This window comes from Amphibalanus amphitrite, unplaced genomic scaffold (genome assembly GCF_019059575.1).
Source record: "Amphibalanus amphitrite isolate SeventyFive unplaced genomic scaffold, NRLGWU_Aamphi_draft 000645F_arrow, whole genome shotgun sequence".
NCBI classification, from domain to species: Eukaryota; Metazoa; Arthropoda; class Thecostraca; order Balanomorpha; family Balanidae; genus Amphibalanus; species Amphibalanus amphitrite.
Window position 1 is genome coordinate 154985 of NW_024882139.1, and position 23309 is coordinate 178293.

General features: G+C 45.5%; 1 protein-coding gene across 1 annotated transcript in view; it reads left to right on the forward strand.

The window, feature by feature from the left end:
- The window catches only part of LOC122363868 (serine/threonine-protein kinase/endoribonuclease IRE1-like), a 98097-nt gene that overhangs the window by 69100 nt on the left and 5688 nt on the right, over positions 1 to 23309 (forward strand). The window contains exons 10-13 of the mRNA XM_043333668.1: positions 8279 to 8466; positions 19466 to 19616; positions 19910 to 20050; positions 23068 to 23234. Of these exons, the coding sequence (XP_043189603.1) occupies positions 8279 to 8466; positions 19466 to 19616; positions 19910 to 20050; positions 23068 to 23234 (647 nt within the window). The remainder of the gene's footprint in view (positions 1 to 8278; positions 8467 to 19465; positions 19617 to 19909; positions 20051 to 23067; positions 23235 to 23309) is intronic.

Below are 23309 nucleotides of genomic sequence, written 5' to 3' on the forward strand. Positions count from 1 at the left end.
TGACCGAAAACAGCCGCGCTCAACGATAATTTGGGCGCGTAGACTCTTAAAAAATCGCATTGGGCGGATAGAGTTTCCCAGGTATTGGCTCCAAAACAAACGTATTCGGCTCCCGGATACGTCCAAGTGATCCGCCTCGTTGCTAGCCCGCGCCGGGCCGGGCGGGGGGGTTGAACACCCCTCCTGCGGTTTTTCGCAGATATCTAAAAAACGGCGGCGAGGAACGCCGCGCCGCCGTTTTTGGCACACGCTGTTCGTATATCTTTTCCGCACATGTTGTGAAAATTTCAGACCCAGGTCGCTCAAGGTCAGGTCACCAGGTCACGCCAAGTGACGTCACCTCAGAAAAAAATAGAATGCTCGTCATAGCTACACCGACTGAACGATTGCCTTGAAACTTCAGCGATTGATAGGAGTAACAGCATCTATAAAACGTATGTCTCGGAATTTTGACATCGGTGACCTAAGGTCAGGTCAATTTTGCGGCCTCTTCATTATTATAAGTCAATTGGAGAAATATGAAAGGCGTCTGTTTTGCACGAACGCCATTCTAGACACTCTCAAACATCGAGATGTAGGTAAAATTGACACAATGAACCGGAAAAAGACACCTGTGACCCCTCGTTATGTCCCCGAGGTCATCACAGGTACCGAATCAGAGGTGAATAAAGCTCAAAAGCTGTCACCTACGCGATGTCTAGCTGTCGCCAATTGTTCGCAAGTCATCTTGGAACAGTAGGTACCTACCATTTTTTTGTCGTTTTCTCATCACCTTTGAGGCCTAAAAAAGTAAATTTGAAAATGAGGCTAGAATGTTAGAAATAAACTGATCTTTCAAATTTCAGCCTCTGGGCATTACAACGCATCACCACATTTCAGTAGTTACACAACAAAAAATTAATCACTATCATTAAACTTACCTATAGGTCTGATCGACTTCCTAGCTCGTCCTGGCTTCCTGATCCAGTTCAATCAGAACTCACGAAAGGATTGTCAGTTGTCACTGATTCACTTGTCTTTGCTTCAGTAGTCAAGACCAATGAGCAACTCTCCTACCAAGTTTCTGGGACCGATGGTAGTGGACCTCGTCCCAGTTAAACGCAGTTCACACTTGCCCGTAAGGTCTGCCGGTGACGGGCCCGACACCGTCAAAACGGCCGAAACCGACGGAGCGACGGCCGTCAGGTCGACGGGCATGTGTGAACCGGCAGCGTTTGACGGCCGGCAACAGCTGACTGCGCCGGCGCCGGACCTGACGGCCGTCGCTTTGGAAAGTTCAGCAATGTTCAACTTTTGACGGTGACGGGCCCGTCGGTTTGAATGTCTGCGTGTTGGAGGAAGAGGAAAAGGAAAGTTATCATGCAGCATGAAGCTTAAATGCATTTTTAAGATAATTTATATCATTTTCTATCCATTTGTTGAGATGAAAGTGTTTATTACGGCACGATATCTTGAGATTCGATCCCTGATTTAAGTCAGCGAACCGATGTGTCTTTCATTAAAATAAAATTGCAGCATTATTTGACATAAAAATGTAAAAGCGTGGTATTTTATTTCTGTAATTCAAAGAATGTTTTTAACTTCTCGGCCTCTACCCTCCCCAATCCCCTTCTCCCATCTGCGTCCATCTCGAAAATGGTGCGCCATTTCTGTCACAACATATGGCAGCCAATGGGAGCTACCAAATCTCAACTTTCGTTTGACGGGCTGCAGGCCGTCAGGTCGACGGTGACGGGCCCGACACCGACAGACTGACGGTCATGTGTGAACTGCGTTTTATGGCCCAGATGTGACGTCCCCCGTCCCAGTCGCCCGGTCCCTCCCTACTCCGTCGGCGGCCAAGGCCGCGCCGGTCCCCGCCACCGCTCAAGCGGCGACGAGCGGGGACGAGCTGTCGCGCTGTCGCCGTTTTTCCTGCGTTGTCTATGGCGCTTCACAACGCACCGGCTGTCGCACCGGCGGGATTTTTCAGCCCCAGCTGTCTACAAAGAGATGACGCTGTTAAATTTTGTGCCGTAGTCCATAGTGGTCTTCTACGGGAAGACAGCTCTGATTGTAGCGGAAACGGCCTAGTTATCTACTTTAACCCGCGCCCTGCTGGGGGGGTGTTTGAACACCCCCCCCCTGTGGTTTTTCGCGAATATCTCAAAAACGGCGGCGCGGAGCGCCGCCGTTTTTGGTACACCTTATCATACATCAATTCTACACATGTTGTGAAAATTTCAGACCAAGGTCATTCAAGGTCAGGTCACCAGGTCACTTGAAGTGACCTCACCTCATAAAAACTTTCAATGTCTGTCATAGCTACACCGAGTGACCGATCGCTTTGAAACTTTCAGCGATTGCTAAGAGCAATAGCATGTACAAAATGTATATCTCAGAATTTTGATATCGATGACCTAAGGTCAGGTCAATTTTGCGACCTCCCCATTATAAGTCAATGGGAGAAAATTGAAATACGCCTCTTTTGGATGAAAGACATTATAAACACTCCCAAACACCGAATTACAAGTGGTTTAGACACACTGAACTTGAAAATGGTGTCCGTGACCCTTGTTTATGCCCTGAGGTCATCTTAGGTCACGAATGGTATCTAACAGTTTTTCGCAAATAACTTTTGATAGAGGCATGCTAGAGCGATGAAAACGCCTTAGATGTGTTCAGCTCGACGATACGGATCGACTGATATGCAACATGACCCTTTCCGGTCAGGTCATGACCTTGACCTGAGGTCAAATTTTCAAGTTGACCTTTCAAGGTCAAGTTATAGTTCATTCGATGCGTCTTGACGAGAGGAACACGATGCCGGTAAAAGTAAGCTCGTACATGGCTTGGGTCAAAAGTTATTGCAGAAAAACTGTTTTCGAAAAAATCGGTTATTTTTGCAGTTTTTGCCCCCTGCAGGCAAAACCGTTGACGTTAGGTCAAATCTGAGAGAATTACTCAGAAAGGGCGTTAATAGGGCTATCGAATGCGCTTTTCCGCGGCGCTGTAGCTCTATTGGTTCCCGAGTTATGCGTTGGCTTCTTGGAAATTTTCGACATTGGACCTGGAAATTGGCGAAATTTTGCCTTCAATGACCTCTGGTGACCTGACCTTTGACCTGACCAAAAAATTGACCGAAGTGATTTCGTCATTATTTTTTACGCTCTTTCGAACGCCGCCTTCCGCGTATCGCTACGTGGCCCAGGAGCCGAGTTACAAGGGGGGGTGTTCAAACACCCCCCCCCAGCAGGGCGTGGAAATCCAGGACCCCCAGCAGGGCGCGGGTTAACCCGCGCCCTGCTGGGGGGGGGTGTTTGAACACCCCCCCTTGTGGTTTTTCGCGAATATCTCAAAAACGGCGGCGCGGAGCGCCGCCGTTTTTGGTACACCTTATCATACATCAATTCTACACATGTTGTGAAAATTTCAGACCAAGGTCATTTAAGGTCAGGTCACCAGGTCACTTGAAGTGACCTCACCTCATAAAAAGTTTCAATGTCTGTCATAGCTACACCGAGTGACCGATCGCTTTGAAACTTTCAGCGATTGCTAAGAGCAATAGCATGTACAAAATGTATATCTCAGAATTTTGATATCGATGACCTAAGGTCAGGTCAATTTTGCGACCTCCCCATTATAAGTCAATGGGAGAAAATTGAAATGCGCCTCTTTTGGACAAAAGACATTATAAACACACCCAGACACCGAATTACAAGTGGTTTAGACACACTGAACATGAAAATGGTGTCCGTGACCCTTGTTTATGCCCTGAGGTCATCTTAGGTCACGAATGGTATCTAACAGTTTCTCGCAAATAACTTTTGATAGAGGCATGCTAGAGCGATGAAAACGCCTTAGATGTGTTCAGCTCGACGATACGGATCGACTGATATGCAATATGACCCTTTCCGGTCAGGTCATGACCTTGACCTGAGGTCAAATTTTCAAGTTGACCTTTCAAGGTCAACTTATAGTTCATTCGATGCGTCTTGACGAGAGGAACACAATGCCGGTAAAAGTAAGCTCGTACAAGGCTTGGGTCAAAAGTTATTGCAGAAAAACTGTTTCCGAAAAAATCAGCTATTTTTGCAGTTTTTGCCCTCTGCAGGCAAAACCGTTGACGTTAGGTCAAATCTGAGGGAAATACTCAGAAAGGGCTTTAATAGGGCTATCGAATGCGCTTTTCCGCGGCGCTGTAGCTCTATTGATTCTCGAGTTATGCGTTGGCTTCTTGGAAATTTTCGACATTCGACCTGGAAATCGGCGAAATTTTGCCTTCAATGACCTCTGGTGACCTGACCTTTGACCTGACCAAAAAATTGACCGGAGTGATTTCGTCATTATTTTTGACGCTCTTTCGAACGCCGCCTTCTGCGTATCGCTACGTGGCCCAGGAGCCGAGTTACAAGGGGGGGTGTTCAAACACCCCCCCCCCCAGCAGGGCGTGGAAATCCAGGACCCCCAGCCGGGCGCGGGTTAACCCTCGCGGGCCCGGGGGGGGCGTTTTTCGCCCCCCCCTGGCGAATATTTGCGATAGCTCCCGAACGCTTAGGGATAGGAAAGCGAAACTTTCAGTACCTTTTCTCCCATCAATTTGACATCTTCTAAAGTAAAAAATTTGGACCTAGCCCCCTTGATGACGTCACAAGGTCCATTTTTCTAGACCTCTGCACGACAAACTTCGGCGTCACAGACGCAAACTTCAAATAGCTGCTAAAATAGAGTTTTAGAGATAAAGACAAATTACGAGCCCGGATGTGTAGCGTTTGACCTAGAGAAAAATAGAAAAATAGTTTTGGTGACCTGAGTTCAGAGGTCAGGTCAGCGACCCCGAAATGTGGTTTTAATTTTTCGCAAATAACTTCGACAAAAATGGTCCTAGAGCTACGGCAGTGGTACCATCGCATTTGCCTATATATATATATATATATATATATATATATATATATATATATATATATATATATATATATATATATATATATATATATTTGTGTAATTCGGCAAAAGTTCCTCTTTTATGGCCGTTTCATTGAAGACCAATGCACTTTTCGCTTTCACCAACTGGTGAAAGCGAAAAGTGCATTGGTCTTCAATGAAACGGCCATATATATATATATATATATATATATATATATATATATATATATATATATATATATATATATATATATATGGGGAGGTCGCAAAATTGACCTGACCTTAGGTCATCGATATCAAAATTCTGAGATATACATTTTGTACATGCTATTGCTCTTAGCAATCGCTGAAAGTTTCAAAGCGATCGGTCACTCGGTGTAGCTATGACAGACATTGAAACTTTTTATGAGGTGAGGTCACTTCAAGTGACCTGGTGACCTGACCTTAAATGACCTTGGTCTGAAATTTTTACAACATGTGTAGAATTGATGTATGATAAGGTGTACCAAAAACGGCGGCGCTCCGCGCCGCCGTTTTTGAGATATTCGCGAAAAACCACAAGGGGGGGTGTTCAAACACCCCCCCCCCAGCAGGGCGCGGGTTAACCCGCGCCCTGCTGGGGGTCCTGGATTTCCACGCCCTGCTGGGGGGGGGGTGTTTGAACACCCCCCCTTGTAACTCGGCTCCTGGGCCACGTAGCGATACGCGGAAGGCGGCGTTCGAAAGAGCGTAAAAAATAATGACGAAATCACTTCGGTCAATTTTTTGGTCAGGTCAAAGGTCAGGTCACCAGAGGTCATTGAAGGCAAAATTTCGCCAATTTCCAGGTCCAATGTCGAAAATTTCCAAGAAGCCAACGCATAACTCGGGAAACAATAGAGCTACAGCGCCGCGGAAAAGCGCATTCGATAGCCCTATTAACGCCCTTTCTGAGTAATTCTCTCAGATTTGACCTAACGTCAACGGTTTTGCCTGCAGGGGGCAAAAACTGCAAAAATAACCGATTTTTTCGAAAACAGTTTTTCTGCAATAACTTTTGACCCAAGCCATGTACGAGCTTACTTTTACCGGCATCGTGTTCCTCTCGTCAAGACGCATCGAATGAACTATAACTTGACCTTGAAAGGTCAACTTGAAAATTTGACCTCAGGTCAAGGTCATGACCTGACCGGAAAGGGTCATGTTGCATATCAGTCGATCCGTATCGTCGAGCTGAACACATCTAAGGCGTTTTCATCGCTCTAGCATGCCTCTATCAAAAGTTATTTGCGAAAAACTGTTAGATACCATTCGTGACCTAAGATGACCTCAGGGCATAAACAAGGGTCACGGACACCATTTTCAAGTTCAGTGTGTCTAAACCACTTGTAATTCGGTGTTTGGGAGTGTTAATAATGTCTTTCATCCAAAAGAGGCGTATTTCAATTTTCTCCCATTGACTTATAATGGGGAGGTCGCAAAATTGACCTGACCTTAGGTCATCGATATCAAAATTCTGAGATATACATTTTGTACATGCTATTGCTCTTAGCAATCGCTGAAAGTTTCAAAGCGATCGGTCACTCGGTGTAGCTATGACAGACATTGAAAGTTTTTATGAGGTGAGGTCACTTCAAGTGACCTGGTGACCTGACCTTGAATGACCTTGGTCTGAAATTTTCACAACATGTGTAGAATTGATGTATGATAAGGTGTACCAAAAACGGCGGCGCTCCGCGCCGCCGTTTTTGAGATATTCGCGAAAAACCACAGGGGGGGGGTGTTCAAACACCCCCCCAGCAGGGCGCGGGTTAAAGTAGATAACTAGGCCGTTTCCGCTACAATCAGAGCTGTCTTCCCGTAGAAGACCACTATGGACTACGGCACAAAATTTAACAGCGTCATCTCTTTGTAGACAGCTGGGGCTGAAAAATCCCGCCGGTGCGACAGCCGGTGCGTTGTGAAGCGCCATAGACAACGCAGGAAAAACGGCGACAGCGCGACAGCTCGTCCCCGCTCGTCGCCGCTTGAGCGGTGGCGGGGACCGGCGCGGCCTTGGCCGCCGACGGAGTAGGGAGGGACCGGGCGACTGGGACGGGGGACGTCACATCTGGGCCATAAAACGCAGTTCACACATGACCGTCAGTCTGTCGGTGTCGGGCCCGTCACCGTCGACCTGACGGCCTGCAGCCCGTCAAACGAAAGTTGAGATTTGGTAGCTCCCATTGGCTGCCATATGTTGTGACAGAAATGGCGCACCATTTTCGAGATGGACGCAGATGGGAGAAGGGGATTGGGGAGGGTAGAGGCCGAGAAGTTAAAAATATTCTTTGAATTACAGAAATAAAATACCACGCTTTTACATTTTTATGTCAAATAATGCTGCAATTTTATTTTAATGAAAGACACATCGGTTCGCTGACTTAAATCAGGGATCGAATCTCAAGATATCGTGCCGTAATAAACACTTTCATCTCAACAAATGGATAGAAAATGATATAAATTATCTTAAAAATGCATTTAAGCTTCATGCTGCATGATAACTTTCCTTTTCCTCTTCCTCCAACACGCAGACATTCAAACCGACGGGCCCGTCACCGTCAAAAGTTGAACATTGCTGAACTTTCCAAAGCGACGGCCGTCAGGTCCGGCGCCGGCGCAGTCAGCTGTTGCCGGCCGTCAAACGCTGCCGGTTCACACATGCCCGTCGACCTGACGGCCGTCGCTCCGTCGGTTTCGGCCGTTTTGACGGTGTCGGGCCCGTCACCGGCAGACCTTACGGGCAAGTGTGAACTGCGTTTAACTGGGACGAGGTCCATTACCATCGGTCCCAGAAACTTGGTAGGAGAGTTGCTCATTGGTCTTGACTACTGAAGCAAAGACAAGTGAATCAGTGACAACTGACAATCCTTTCGTGAGTTCTGATTGAACTGGATCAGGAAGCCAGGACGAGCTAGGAAGTCGATCAGACCTATAGGTAAGTTTAATGATAGTGATTAATTTTTTGTTGTGTAACTACTGAAATGTGGTGATGCGTTGTAATGCCCAGAGGCTGAAATTTGAAAGATCAGTTTATTTCTAACATTCTAGCCTCATTTTCAAATTTACTTTTTTAGGCCTCAAAGGTGATGAGAAAACGACAAAAAAATGGTAGGTACCTACTGTTCCAAGATGACTTGCGAACAATTGGCGACAGCTAGATGTGGCCAACCTATAATAGCCTCTGGAAAAATGTTTGGTCACAATGTGTACAATTGATGCCCGGAGGGGTCTTTAAAGTTTGGTAGCGATATTTGCAGCCGTGTAGGAGATATCGACGGAAAAGGACAGGGAGGGCCGTTTCGCCCCCCCCCCCCTACGGGCCACGGGTTAAGCACTTTGCCATTTTTTTCAGGTTCACCACTTCGATGAAATTCCTGAGGAGGGAAAAGAGAAGGCTGGCAACGACACGAATGGAATGGTCAACTACATCACTGGCGAGATCCCGACACTTCTTCTGCACGTGTGGCTGGCAGTAGCAAGCATCAGCAGCGATTTGAACACCTTGAGTCGCTTCTACACGGAGTCAAGACCTCCAAAGAAGTGAGTTTGATATCTGACACAAGATTTAAAGAACCCTAAACCTCTCACTTTTTTACAATCGCTTGTTTTTCACCATTCATTAGTCGATAAACCCTAAACGACAAACATTAATTAGATCAAAAGTTATAAGCGAAAAACTCTTGACCTGTTTTGAGCGAAATTTTTAATTAACCTGCGCCCCACTGGGGTCTGTGTATAACACGCCCCACTGGGGGGGGGGGGGGGCTATTCATATTCATAGCCCCCCCCTCCTAACTCCGAAACTACTGGGCTGATCGTCAAAGCATCGTCAAGCCTCGGAAAACTGTCGAGCGAAAGCTAATTTCATTGACCTCGAGGTCACCGATGACGTCACAGGTCAGGTCAAAGTAAAAATTATCGATATTTGGCTTGTTCACTTTTTGGGCTCTGGCTGCCGTCTTACGAGTCAGATCAGGCTGATTTTTGGTTTACACACTTGTGAACAGATGCTTTAGATACCCTGAGGGTACGAAACTTCTACTTTGATTTTCAGGTCAGGGTCAGGTCATCATAGGTCACGGAAATTTTATGTCATAAATCGGTCACGTGACACATGTTTATGGTCCATTTAGGCCATAGATTTCGAATTCGGTGTCGCCTGTGTCATTTGAGGCCATTTTAATCTGAATATAGCTGAGGTCAGGTCACTTTCAGGTAAAAAAAAGGTGAAATTTCAAAGCTAAAATTGTTCAACAAAAACATGTCTATTGGGTGCAGTTTAAGCTCTGAAACAAGATGGTGCTATTAATATTTTATATTTATTATTTATATTGGTGTACGATGTCAAATTCGTACAAAAAAAACGATTTGAAAAATTTAAAATTGTGAAATTTCTGCTATAATGCATATAACTTAGCCATTTTTTAAGATATCTGGCTAAAACTTGCTAGAATAAGCATGTGTTCTATCATATCTATTCCGTTTTTTTTTTTGAAAAGTAAAAAAAAAATTGAAAAAAGATAAAAATACAAATTTGAATTTTAATATATATGATTTGCGAAATTTTCACAATTTTGAAAATTCGACATAACAGTTGGATAGCGCAGTTTATTCTAAGTCCTCTTATGCAAAGAAATTGGATCTAGCTCAAAAACTGAGCTCTTGGGAGCGTTTCCCGTGGTCCAATGTTTTGCGTCGAAATTGGCCAAACATGACGTCACTCTGACGTCATTTCCGGCCGACTTATGATAGATACGTAGTTCAAATTTTAACACAAGGTGTCAAATTGATGCAGGCGATGGTAATGGAAGTTTAGCGGCGATACGTCAAGCGGTTTAGAAGTTATTGCAGAAAAACAGGAGGAGGGCTATGCATAAAGACATCATATGTAACCAAAACTAACATGATATTCGTGATCAGCACCTCGAAAAACCATAGCAGACTTTACGACATTTTAACAGGTCCCAATTTTCCCGACTTTTGGGTCATTGACCTGACCTGGAAGGTCAACCAATGACTTAACCCGGCAGGCGGTGGGCCTACCAGCCACCTTCCGCGCGGTGGGGGGCATTTTTTGCCCCCCCCCCCCCCCGTATCTCCGAAACTACTGGACGGATCCGGTAAATTCAAACGGCGTTGGATAGCCCTGTCAAATTTGCTGAGAGAAACCAAATTTTATTGACCTCGGGGTCACCGATGACGTCACAGGTCAGGTCAAAGATAAAATGTTTCACCGTTCACGGGGCTTCTAGGGAAAGCGCTATAACACCGAGTAAAACGCATTTTGTCGAAAATCAGCGATAAGGCGTCAGTTGTCTAGTACATATGTTGCTATTAGAGGTCACTGGTCATACCAGGTCAGGTCACAGGTCAGGTCACCAAAGGTCACCAAGGGTCACCACATGAGCCCATTTTACTAAGGTTATGCGATGCATGTTTTTGGCCAGTTTTTTCATTTCCAACTCAATGGTGTTGGTTATAAGACCATCAGGTACGGTTTAGGTCACTTTCTGGTGGAGGTCAGGTCAAGGTCAGGTCAAAAAGGTCAAATTTCAAAGTTGATATTTTTGCATAAAATGGGTATCGAATCGATGCAGTTTGTCACGGGGAGTCTAATGGTGGTCTTTGTTTTGCGTTACGAGGTCTAGAATGGCTAAAAATTGAGTTTGAAAATTTGACGTCATCAATTTTGAACAGTTTTTTCGCTATAACTTGGCCAAAAAAAAGAGGTATCGATCTCAAATTTGGTATGTAGATAGAAGGCGGTAGGGACTATCACATATATTCCGTTTTTTTTTTCGAAATTCAAAAAACTTTTTGGATTTTTTGGCTATTATATTCAAAAAATCTATTTTTTGATTTTTAGGGGTCAAAATCCAAACAATTCGAAAAACCGAAATAGCAGTTTTGTAGCCCTTTTAATTCCACACCTTTTATGTCTGAAACATTTTTCTGTATCTCTAAAGCTGTAGGCCTGACAGCTCTTCCCGCGAAACCTTTTTTTTGGGTCGAAAATGGCAAAAATGACGTCACTCTGACGTCATTAGCGGCCAACCTATCATAGCCTTTGGAAAATTTTTGGTCACCACGTGCGCTAGCTGCTCCCGGGAGGGTACTGAAAGCTTGGTGACGATCGGCGCAGCGGTTCTCGAGATATATTGAAAAAACTAAAGGGGGGGGGGCAAAAAAATGCCCCCCCACCGCCTGGAAGGTTAAGACCTTAAAATTGGGTATCATCGGCTTACTCTCGTCATGGGCAACACGCTCGTTTTTTTCTGCGAAGCTCTTGCTCGATCAGGGGCCAATCGCGAAGGGGGTCGTACCCCCCTTGTGCCATCGAAGGACGCAAAATGGCCTGTGCTCAGTGCTGGCGAGGGTTAATGTAATCCTTGTAAAATAACTCTTAGCAGAGGACATACAGATGACTCGCTTGGATATCAGGAACAAGCTCTTGAGCACATTAAAAGGAAACAATGTTCAAAACTTCAGCGACCAAAAATCTCACCACTGACTGGAATACGATAAAAAAGAATGGCATGCTATATAGGGGATTGTATCGATGATATTCCAGCGGTCCTGCGAAGTAAACATCCTGTTGGAGTAATGATCCATGGGTGGTCTTCAAGGAAGGAACCATCCCAGATCAGTTCGGGATGGTTTAGAAGCTACCTGGAAGGTCATAAGCAACAGGTCCGCTTGGGAAATGTGTTGTCGTCATCTAAAAACATAAATATTGGTACATTTCAGGGATCTTGTCTCGGCCCGTTGTTGTTTAATATTGCCAGTTGCCACTCTTGATTTAGCATTGCATCTGCCAAATTCGGTCAATGGGTTTAAGGTTATAATGACCACATTCGCTGACAATACACAAATCGGTGTCACGGGGCTCCGCACCCGCCTCGGAGAGCTACAAACTGCCCTTAGTCAGCTGCTCGAAATTATGGGTACCTGGTTCGCTCAGAATGGAATGAAAGTAAACGCAGCGAAAACTGAGATGATACTGATAGGTGATAGGCGTCAGCTGCAGTACGTACAGTGGATCTAGTAAGGATCTCCAGACGTAACTAGATGGCGTTGAGCCTCAGTCGAGTCCATGTCAAATTCAAGGGGAGGTCAGTACCGAGCTGGGCCCGGTGGGGAGGTGGGGAGGGGCGAGGTCACGGTGCGGGTGACCTGTCAAACAGTCCCGGCGCAGCTGGGCGCTGCCGCAGGCAAAGGAGCTATTCCAGCCGGCCCGCTGTTCCATATCGCGGTGGCGGGCGGGCCTGGCGGCCGGTATTCCGGCTGCTTGAAAGGAAAGGATAAAGGCATGGGTTTGCCGTGGCCGGTTCATCTATTGTCACTTATGACGCAAAGTAATGCATATGTGTCATGTGATGTTGGTTAATGGGATGATGCTGTGGTAGGTATTATTGTTAGTAATGATAGAGATGTTGGTAATGCAGCTAGCAGTGGAATGCTAGCGAATGCTCCGAGCGTCCAGTAGCTCAAAGGATTAAGATTATTGATATATCCTGAAATTTTCATTGTAGATAATTCCAGCACCAGAAAGATCGTTCGCCATCTTTGGACTGGCTGGTGTTTCTTGCGTAGAGCGCCTTTGGGCGAATCATTGTCATGGCCGGCGATTTTTTTTTTGTAAGACGGGTCACATCGGACTAAGGCCAAATTTAGTCGCTAGAAGATATGAGGACAAGTCAAAAGTAGACGAGTATCGCATTTTTGTGTATAAAGTTTCGACTTAAAAAATTATAAGCTAAAATAAGTTAAAAAACAATAAAAAACATTTTTAAAATATGACCTGAAACTAACTTCTGTTTTGTATGACCATGATTGGGTATTAGACCCCGGTCCAGCCTGATTCGGCTCCCTCATTTACCTTTGGCCTTGGCCTCGTGACATTCGCAGACGTCAGACATGATCTATCAAACAGCTTTGGCCGAAACACTATCCAGCAAGCTGTGCAGGGGCGCAGGGCGACAGGTGCTCGTAGCGTTGGGGCTTGGTGATCTGTGTGCCGAGTGCGATGTTGTGAGTTCGAGCCCCACCCGGCTCCGGTTTTATCTAGACAATAATCAAAACCTTTCCTTCTACTGCAACACTGACAAGCACGGTGATTAATCTTTCCCCGATATCCTCTTAACAATGTCAAAATTGTCGCACCTATATATATCTATATAAATGTTTTGCTGAGTTTCATTAATTTTGTTTTGTTTTTTCTCTGGACCCATTTCAACTCGTGATTCTTTTTGACCCGATAAAAACCCATCAAAGCTGAGTGTGCCAAAGAATGAAAGAAATTATGCAACTGAATAAAAATTTAGAAAGCCTAGGACATCATGAACATACCGACTGAAAATATAGGTCCTAGATTTCAATTATCATTGGATAACATTTTTGCTGCAAGTTTAAGACATTGTCTCTCGCTTGCCCGTTTGTTTGAGATAACTATTCCATTCAGTCGCATTCTTGCTGGCTTCACATGAACAGGATACCACCATACCTGAGTGAGCGCACCCGCAACCAGCATCCCCTCCCCTCAGCCGCGGGCAGTGGCGGGCGGCCCACTCCCGGCGCTACGCACGCTCCACGCCGCGATAGCAGCGGGTCACTCCCCTCCCTCCTTCCCCCACAATGACCGGTGACCTCACTTCCCTCGGGATTTGGACTCGCCCTACCCCGACCGCAGCGCCACGTGGTGGCTCTGGAGATCTTAAATAGACCCACTGTACGTAGGGGAAGGGCAAGATAATGTGCAGTTTTTAGACGAAACCTTACAGCCGGCCAAGTGTGTTCGAAACCTCGGTGTTAAAATGGACTGTAACTTGTCGTGGGAACTGCATGTCGAGTAATATGTCAGCAAATGTACCGGTATTTTAACCCGCGCCCTGCTGGGGGGTGTGTGTTTGAACACCCCCCTTGTGGTTTTTCGCGAATATCTCTAAAACGGCGGCGCGGAGCGCCGCCGTTTTTGGTACTCCTTATCATATATCAATTCTACACATGATGTGAAAAATTTCAGACCAAGGTCATTCAAGGTCAGGTCACCAGGTCACTTGAAGTGACCTCACCTCATAAAAAGTTTCAATGTCTGTCATAGCTACACCGAGTGACCGATCGCTTTAAAACTTTCAGCGATTGCTAAATGCAATAGCATGTACAAAACGTTTATCTCAGAATTCTTATATCGATGACCTAAGGTCAGGTCAATTTTGCGACCTCCCCATTATAAGTCAATGGGAGAAAATTGAAATGCGCCTCTTTTGGACGAAAGACATTATAAACACTCCCAAACACTGAATTACAAGTCGTTTAAACACACTGAACATGACAATGGTGTCCGTGACCCCTATTTATGCCCCTGAGGTCATCTCAGGTCACGAATGGTGTCTAACAGTTTTTCGCGAATAACTTTTGATAGAGGCATGCTAGAGCGATGAAAACGCCTTAGATGTGTTCAGCTCGACAATACGGATCGACTGATATGCAACATGACCCTTTCCGGTCAGGTCATGACCTTTACCAGAGGTCAAATTTTCAAGTTGACCTTTCAAGGTCAAGTTATAGTTCATTCGATGCGTCTTGACGAGAGGAACACGATGCCGGTAAAAGTAAGCTCGTACGAGGCTTGGGTTAAAAGTTATTGCAGAAAAACTGTTTCCGAAAAAAATGGCTATTTTTGCAGTTTTTGCCCCCTGCAGGCAACACCGTTGACGTAAGGTCAAATCTGAGCGAATTACTCAGAAAGGGCGTTAATAGGGCTATCGAATGCGATTTTCCGCGGCGCTGTAGCTCTATTGGTTCCCGAGTTATGCGTTGGCTTCTTGGAAATTTTTGACATTCGACCTGAAAATCGGCGAAATTTTGCCTTCAATGACCTCTGGTGACCTGACCTTTGACCTGACCAAAAAATTGTCCGAAGTGATTTCGTCATTATTTTTGACGTTCTTTCGAACGCCGCCTTCCACGTATCGCTACGTGGCCCAAGAGACGAGTTACAAGGGGGGTGTTCAAACACCCCCCAGCAGGGCGTGGAAATCCAGGACCCCCAGCCGGGCGCGGGTTAATAGGTCTAGCCAGCGCCCGCCACCTTCTTCCGCATCATCTCCTACCTCGAATTGTTGATGCACTAGTTCTGTCACACGTGCGCTATTGCATTCAGGTTTATGGAAGTGCCAACACTGCGCGAATTGCCAAGTTGCAAAAAGTTATAAATTTCGCAGCAAGAGTAGTATCAGGAAGACGAAAATATGACCACATTTCTGTTTGTATCGATTCATTGGGCTGGCTACCGGCCCAAAAGCTCGTCAATTACTCGGACCTGTGCCTTCTGCACAAGATCTGGGGAACAGGACAGCCGGATTCAATAGCTCAGTACCTTCACACTAATCGCGACAGAACGTTACGTGACACGCGCACATCGAACAATCTTAGCTTGCCACGTGTAAAAACGAATCATGGAAAGCGTACTTTTATTTACCGATCTGTTACACTGTACAATAAGCTTGTTATAGCCGAGGGTGCAGACAGACTTACGCTGAGCAAATTCAAAAAGCATCTAAAGCTTTCTAGATTACAATGATCATAGCTAGGAGAAGGTGATTTTTAGCTGTTTTATCGTCGCAGTATTTGATTTTAACAGTGTTGTGTGTTGTTCGTTATCCCGCGACCGCCTGGTGGGGGGGGGTCGGATCCGACCCCCCCCCTCCGTTTTTCTTGAATAACTTATGAACCGCTTACGCTATTGACTTGAAACTTGGCATACCTTCTCCCCCATCAATTTGACGTCTCCTGTGTAATTTTCAAGAAAAAAAACCGATTTTTTTAGATATATCGATTTTAGTGATGTAACTACATGGCGTTCTCAGTCAAAAAGTGGTAAATGTTTAAAAAATCGCCAAAAATCAGGGTTTAGGCAAATTGCAATTTAAGAACATGAATAGACGCAGCTCAGCGAGTTCTTTAACCCGCGCCCTGCTGGGGGGGGGGTGTTTGAACACCCCCCCTTGTGGTTTTTCGCGAATATCTCAAAAACGGCGTCGCGGAGCGCCGCCGTTTTTGGTACACCTTATCATACATCAATTCTACACATGTTGTTAAAATTTCAGACCAAGGTCATTCAAGGTCAGGTCACCAGGTCACTTGAAGTGACCTCACCTCATAAAAAGTTTCAATGTCTGTCATAGCTACACCGAGTGACCGATCGCTTTGAAACTTTCAGCGATTGCTAAGAGCAATAGCATGTACAAAATGTATTTCTCAGAATTTTGATATCGATGACCTAAGGTCAGGTCAATTTTGCGACCTCCCCATTACAAGTCAATGGGAGAAAATTGAAATGCGCCTCTTTTGGACAAAAGACATTATAAACACTCCCAAACACCGAATTACAAGTAATTTAGACACACTGAACATGAAATGGTGACCGTGACCCTTGTTTATGCCCTGAGGTCATCTTAGGTCACGAATGGTATCTAACAGTTTTTCGCAAATAACTTTTGATAGAGGCATGCTAGAGCGATGAAAACGCCTTAGATGTGTTCAGCTCGACGATACGGATCGACTGATATGCAACATGACCCTTTCCGGTCAGGTCATGACCTTGACCTGAGGTCAAATTTTCAAGTTGACCTTTCAAGGTCAAGTTATAGTTCATCCGATGCGTCTTGACGAGAGGAACCCAATGCCGGTAAAAGTAAGCTCGTACAAGGCTTGGGTCAAAAGTTATTGCAGAAAAACTGTTTCCGAAAAAAATAGGCTATTTTTGCAGTTTTTGCCCCCTGCAGGCAAAACCGTTGACGTTAGGTCAAATCTGAGAGAATTATTCAGAAAGGGCTTTAATAGGGCTATCGAATGCGCTTTTCCGCGGCGCTGTAGCTCTATTGGTTCTCGAGTTATGCGTTGGCTTCTTGGAAATTTTCGACATTCGACCTGGAAATCGGCGAAATTTTGCCTTCAATGACCTCTGGTGACCTGACCTTTGACCTGACCAAAAAATTGACCGATGTGATTTCGTCATTACTGTTGACGCTTTTTCGAACGCCGCCTTCTGCGTATCGCTACGTGGCCCAGGAGCCGAGTTACAAGGGGGGGTGTTCAAACACACCCCCCCCAGCAGGGCGTGGAAATCCAGGACCCCCAGCCGGGCGCGGGTTAAAATGGCTATCTCGGATTTTCCATAAAATGCGTTTTTTACCCCTAAAAATTAAAAACTTATAATTTTGGAAAACAGCTGATAAAATCAAAAATTTTGAGAATTTCCAAAAAACCGGAATATATGTTATAGAGCTCTATTAGAACATTCGACGTGCCAAATTTCAACTTTCTATCTTGATTTTTGACCCCCAAATTGTAAAAAATAGCTCCGACATGCATAGGGCATGGTGACGTCATAAGCATTTTCGTGAATTAGAGGCACTTCTGAACATCGCATGTGAAAACAAATGGCACCACTAGATTCCTGGGACAAAGCTCGTCCAGAAAAGTGCATTTTTATGTCAAAAATAAAAAGTTGAAAAATTGACCTTTTTTCTTAGCCCTCGTTTAGTTATGTATGGTATAAACGATTTTTTATGCTTTCAATGAACACGTATCACCAGCACAGTGACTTGGGGTCACATATAACCATTACCATCGGCTTCGGCGTGAAAAATAAGCCATAAAACATGTGTCGCACGCCCATGTAGCAGAAAGTGAAAACCGTGACCTTTCGTGACATGATCTGACCTTGACCCGTACTTAGTATGACCCCTACACGCACATGGTACCTTCACTAGTTCTTTGAGGTCATTTTTGGTGAGTTTCGAGCAGCAGCTGTCGATTCCGCTGTCCGTAAGCCTAATCATTAAAAACCCCAGAATTTGACCTTTGACCTGACCTTGACCCGAAAGTTGACCTTAATCTTAAAATCTTAACCCTCGCCCCGTTGGGGGGCCATTTTGCCCCCCCCCCCTGTGGTTTTTCCTGAATAGCAAGAAAACGGCGGCGCGCAGCGCCGCCAAATTTTCAATACCTTCCCGGGCATCAATTTGACACCTTCACACCAAATTTCAAGTCTTAGGTCACCTTAGGTCAGGAGTTATTGAGGTCAAACTGAGGTCATGTTCGAGCAAAAATGACCAAAAAAACATGCAATCTTGAAACGCTCACCAACTCTACAGTTATCAAGCAATTTCAAAGTTCTTTATATGGTGTAGTAGACAAAAAGCGGCGCTACAAAACTGCTATCTCGGATTTTCAAAATTTTGGGTTTTTGACCCCAAAAAATTAAAAAAATTGATTTTTTTTAGAAAAACTAAAAAAAATCCAAAATTTTTCCGAATTTCGAAAAAACGCAATAAATGTGATAGACCCTGCGCTCTTCTATATACATACTAAATTTCAGATCGATATCTCGTTTTTTGGCCAAGTTATAGCGAAAAAACTGTTCAAAAATGATGACGTCAAATTTTTGAACTCAATTTGTAGCGATTCTAGACCACGTACGGCAAAACAAAGACCACCATTGAACTCCCCGTGACGAGCTGCATCGATTCGATACCCATTTTATGCAAAAATATTAATTTTAAAATTTGACCTAATTTGACCTGACCTTGACCTGACCTTGACCAAAACGTGACCTAAGCTGGCCCCAAAGGCTGCCTGACCCACATAATCGCATTCGTCATGTAAAATGGACCATAAAACATGTATCACACGACACTTTCATATTGTGACCCCCCCGTGACCTGACCTCTGTGACCTGACCTGGTATCAGTGACCTCAAATAGCAAAATATGTGTTTGAAGAACATTTCCCCATCGATGACTTTCAATGAAATGCATTTTACTCGATTTTACAACGCATTTCTTGAAATGCCTATAAACGGTGAAAATTGGACCTTTGACCTGACCTGTGACGTCATCGGTTTGACCTAGGTCAATAAAATTGGGTCACAAGGTAGTTCCCTGATAGGGCTATCCAACACCGTTTGCCGCTTGTCGCTAGGTTGCGTGGTTCTCGAGATCTTAGGGGGGGGGGGCAAAATGGCCCCCCCCCCAACGGGGCGCGTTGCTCGGCAGAGCCCAACGGGGCGCGGGTTAAGAGTGCTTTGGGAAGGTCTCGTAGATACCTTTCAAACGCCGCCTCGCGGGGCTCGATGCGACCATTGGTTCTCGAGATAACAAGGGGGGGTCGGATCCGACCCCCCCCCCCCAGGCTGTCGTGGGTACGGAAATAGCCCAGGCGGTGCCGGGTTATGAAGTGTTTACTGACAACGACCAGGGAATAGCCCATTTTATGCGGATCTGGTTTGCTACTGTGACAATAAACAATAAATAAAAATAAGGTGCACGTGATGCACCCTACTTTACCGAGCCCGGATAAAATGAGCACCTCTGGTAAATACATCCGCATTCCGCACTCCGGCAGACTCACGTAGAGCCGTCGGAAGAGAGGATCACTGGCGTTTCAGATCACGTCTTATCACATGGGTTGTTTTGTCCCGGTTCTGTTCGGGATCAGCTACTGCTGTGTAACGTTATCCGTATCTGGCCGTCAGGCTGGTGCCACAAGGGCAGAAGGAGGGCGTCGAGATGCAGGTATCGCTACAGAAGGTACAGGTGCGCGAACATCAGGACCGGCTGAACCAGGCGGACATCAGGCTGAACCGGGCGCTGGCCGACCAGAAGAGGGCGGAGGATGACCTGAAGGTAAAAGACCTCTGCGTCCCACTTCGGGTTAGCATCGTTGAGGTGCAGTTTAAACGAAATTTTACCATAACAATTGCCAACCAGCTATTCTTTCGATGTTGGGGAAAATTGAGAAAATTTCATGAATTTCGGCAATTTGGAAGAGGTAAATCCCACAATTGTCCCACGTTTCTTTGATTCGCCAGTGCATGTGCTACGTGTGTCAGACATGAAGTGTGCGTCCCCTCGACCTTCGTTCGCGGCACATTTGCCCTCACGTTCCGCCCCATCTTCACTCTACAAATCTATTTAAGGAATCGCGCGCCATTAATACGGCCACGGAGACAAGGCTGCGCGAGACTAAAGCGCGCAATGACCACCTCATCAGCAAAACCAGCGACCTGGAGCAGACCAACGCCTCACTGAAGAAGCGTTTGCACGAAATGGAGCGCACAGTAAGTCTTCGACCGCTTAGCCACCCCATCCCCTGCCAGCAGGGCCTCCAGGTTGTATACCGTATAGGAATAGTGCAATACATAGCCTGACGGTTATTACGAGCGAGCGAAGCAATTGAAGTTTTACGTAGAATAGCAGAAATTTCCGGGTATGATCGGCCAGCCGGACGTGGGTGCGCTTTTGCGAAGCTTATATATCCGCAACACCACTGAACCGATTTACTTGCGGTAATTTTTTAGGGTAGCTCTTTGCCTGCTCCCAACCATAAGACTATGGCCGATGCATGTGGGTGACCATCATGCACGTACCACCGCCACGTGCAAAAACGAAGAGATGCCAGATTTTGTAATAATTGCAATCTCGGTAACTACTTGGCCGATTGCGGCAAAATTTGCAGTTGGGTAGGCACCCAATAGGCACCCACCAGACAATGCATTTCCATTTGTATGGTTGGGTTTGTAAGCTACCTCTGCACGTGCGCACGTGCACTGCAGAGGTAGCTTCCAGATCTAGAAGACGGTTGAACCGATTTCGCTCAACTTTGATACAAGGCTAGGGGCAGATAGAACGGTGCCGTGCAAAAGTCAGTTGGGATCCAGTTTGCACGTGCAAACGTGCAGGCTGCCGCTTCCAGATCTCGAGAACGGCTGGGCCGATTTCGGCAAAATTTGGTACACTGCCTTAGCCCGCGAGTTGCTGGGGGGGGGGGGGGGGCGTTAAACACCCCCAATTTTTTCGCCGATCTTTAGCATAAAAACGGCGCCAAACTTTGGTTACCTGTAGGGAATTGATTGAAGCTTATCCCTCGCCGGCACGCGCCATTTTGCGTCTTTCGACGGCACAAGGGCGTTGGTGCGATCCCCCTCGCGTTTGGCCCCTGATCGAACTAGAGCTTCGCAGAAAAACGAGCGTGTTGCCCGTGACGAGAGAAAGACGATGATACCTAATTTTAGGGTCCTAGTTCATCAGTTGACCTTCCAGGTCAGGTCAATGACTCAATCGTCGGGAAAATCGGGACCTGTTAGAACGTCGTAAAGCGTAGCTGCTAATGTAAGTCATTATCATAGATGATGTCTTCATGCATTTAGGCCAGGTCGGGTCAGTTCAGGTCAGGTCAACCAGCCAGGTATTCGTGGTAGGTGGCAACCGCCTCTGACAGCTTCGTAACATGTTACGAAAGCACCAAAACTACTTAGTGAGTGTTTAAATGCTTGCTTAATTCGAATTCAGCTAAAAAACTAGCATAGAAACATGTAAACTCGACAAAGTGAACCGATGTCATCAAAGGTCAATGACCTGACCTGACCTTCCGGTGACCATGATCCGCACCCTAATGCATGGGAGCAACAGCATATCCTCTCGTTTGAAAGCTTAACCCGCGCATGACTGGGGTATTTTCCATAACGCGAGTGACTGGGGTGGGGGGACTCTCCAGGGCTTCCCCCCTCTTATCTCCGAAACTACCAAGCCGATCGTCAAAATTCAAACGGCTTCTGATAGCACTGGAAAAAAACTGTCGAATAAAACCTATTGTCATTGACCTCGAGGTCACCGATGACGTCACAGGTCAGGTCAAAGTAAAAATTATCGGCATTTTTGCTTGTTTAGAATTTAGGCTCTTGCCGCCGGCTGACAAATCCGATCAGGCTCATTTTTGGTTTACGCACTCCTTGATATATGCCTTAGATACCCTGATGGTACCAAACTTTTACTTCGAATTTTTGCAGGTCAAGGCCAGGTCATCCTAGGTCACGAAAATTGTATATCATGTATCGGTCACGTGACGCATGTTTTATGGTCAATTTTACCCGTAGATTTCGAAAATAATGTCGTATGTGTCATTTAAGGTCATTTTAAGCTGAATTTACCGGGGGTCAGGTCAATTTCAGGTCATAAAAGTCAAATTTTGGAAATGAAATTTTTCAAAAAAGGTGCCTATAAGATGCAGTTTGAGCTCAGGAACACGATGGTGCCATTTATGTATATTTCTGTACGATGTAAAAAACGTACTGAAAAATGGTTTTGAAAAGTGTATAATTGTAAAATTTTGACAAAAACGCAAATAACTTGGCTATTTTTGAAGATATTCGGCTAAAACTTGCTAGAGTAGTTAATCAGTGTGCTTTCTATCACATTTATTCCGGTTTTTGCAAAAAAATCAAAAACTTTTGAAAAAAATCAAAAAGTATATTTTTTGTAATTGTAAAAACATTTTTTCGAAATTTTTAACTTTTGAAAATTTGAGATAGCAATTTGATAGCTACGTGTATTTGTAGTGCACTGATGTAAAGAAATTGGATCTAGCTTTAAAACTACGCTCATGAGAGTGTTTGCCATAATTCAATATTTTGCATCAAAATCGGCCGACATGACGTCACTCTGACGTCATTTCTGGCCAAACTATGGTAGATAGAAAGTTGAAATTTTAACACAAGGTGTCAAATTGATGCCGCTGAAGGTACTGCAAGTTTAGTGTTGATCCGTGAAACGGTTTAGAAGATATTGCCGAAAAACGGGAGGGGGCTCTGTAGAGCCCCCCCCCCCCCCAGTCATGCGCGGGTTAAAACGACGAAAAGACTGCAAACGCGCGGCTAATGCGAGCCGACATACGCTGAATCGCGATTCCGGCCAAACAAGGTCTCGAAAAATACTTCACAGGTCAAAGGTCGTTTGGGTCAGGGTCATAAAATTTTTAGGGTTGGTGTAAAATTGATTAACGCGAGGGTACTCAAAGTTTCGTGGCGATCGACAGTTTTTTTTACACGAGTTATTCGCGAAAAACCGAGGGGAGTCCGTTCGACCCCCCCCCCACACACACACACACACACACGCACTACACAGGTGAAGGTTAGCCCCTATCTGTCGGGCATTGACCTTAGCTGATCCTGACATAGTTATATATAAACGTACATATGATCTCGGAATTTTGATCTTACCTCATCTTTGGCCTCTGCTCCCACACCTTGCCATATGCTCTGACTTGAGATGTGACTAATGACCTGACCTTTCCCGGCAGCTGGATCACGAGCGGTCGTCGAGCAAGGACAAAGATGAGGAGATAAAAAGTCAACAGGAGGAGATGCAGCAGCAAAAGGAGAAGCAACAGGCTCTGATGAACACCAAAGTTGCACTAGATGCGGAGATATCTGCCTTTAACAAGCTGCTCGAGTCTAGGAATACCAGGTTAGTTCAGCCGCCGACGATGGGGTGAGCATTGCCATGTGTAGGTTTAGCTTCACTTCCATGCACCTCTACCCA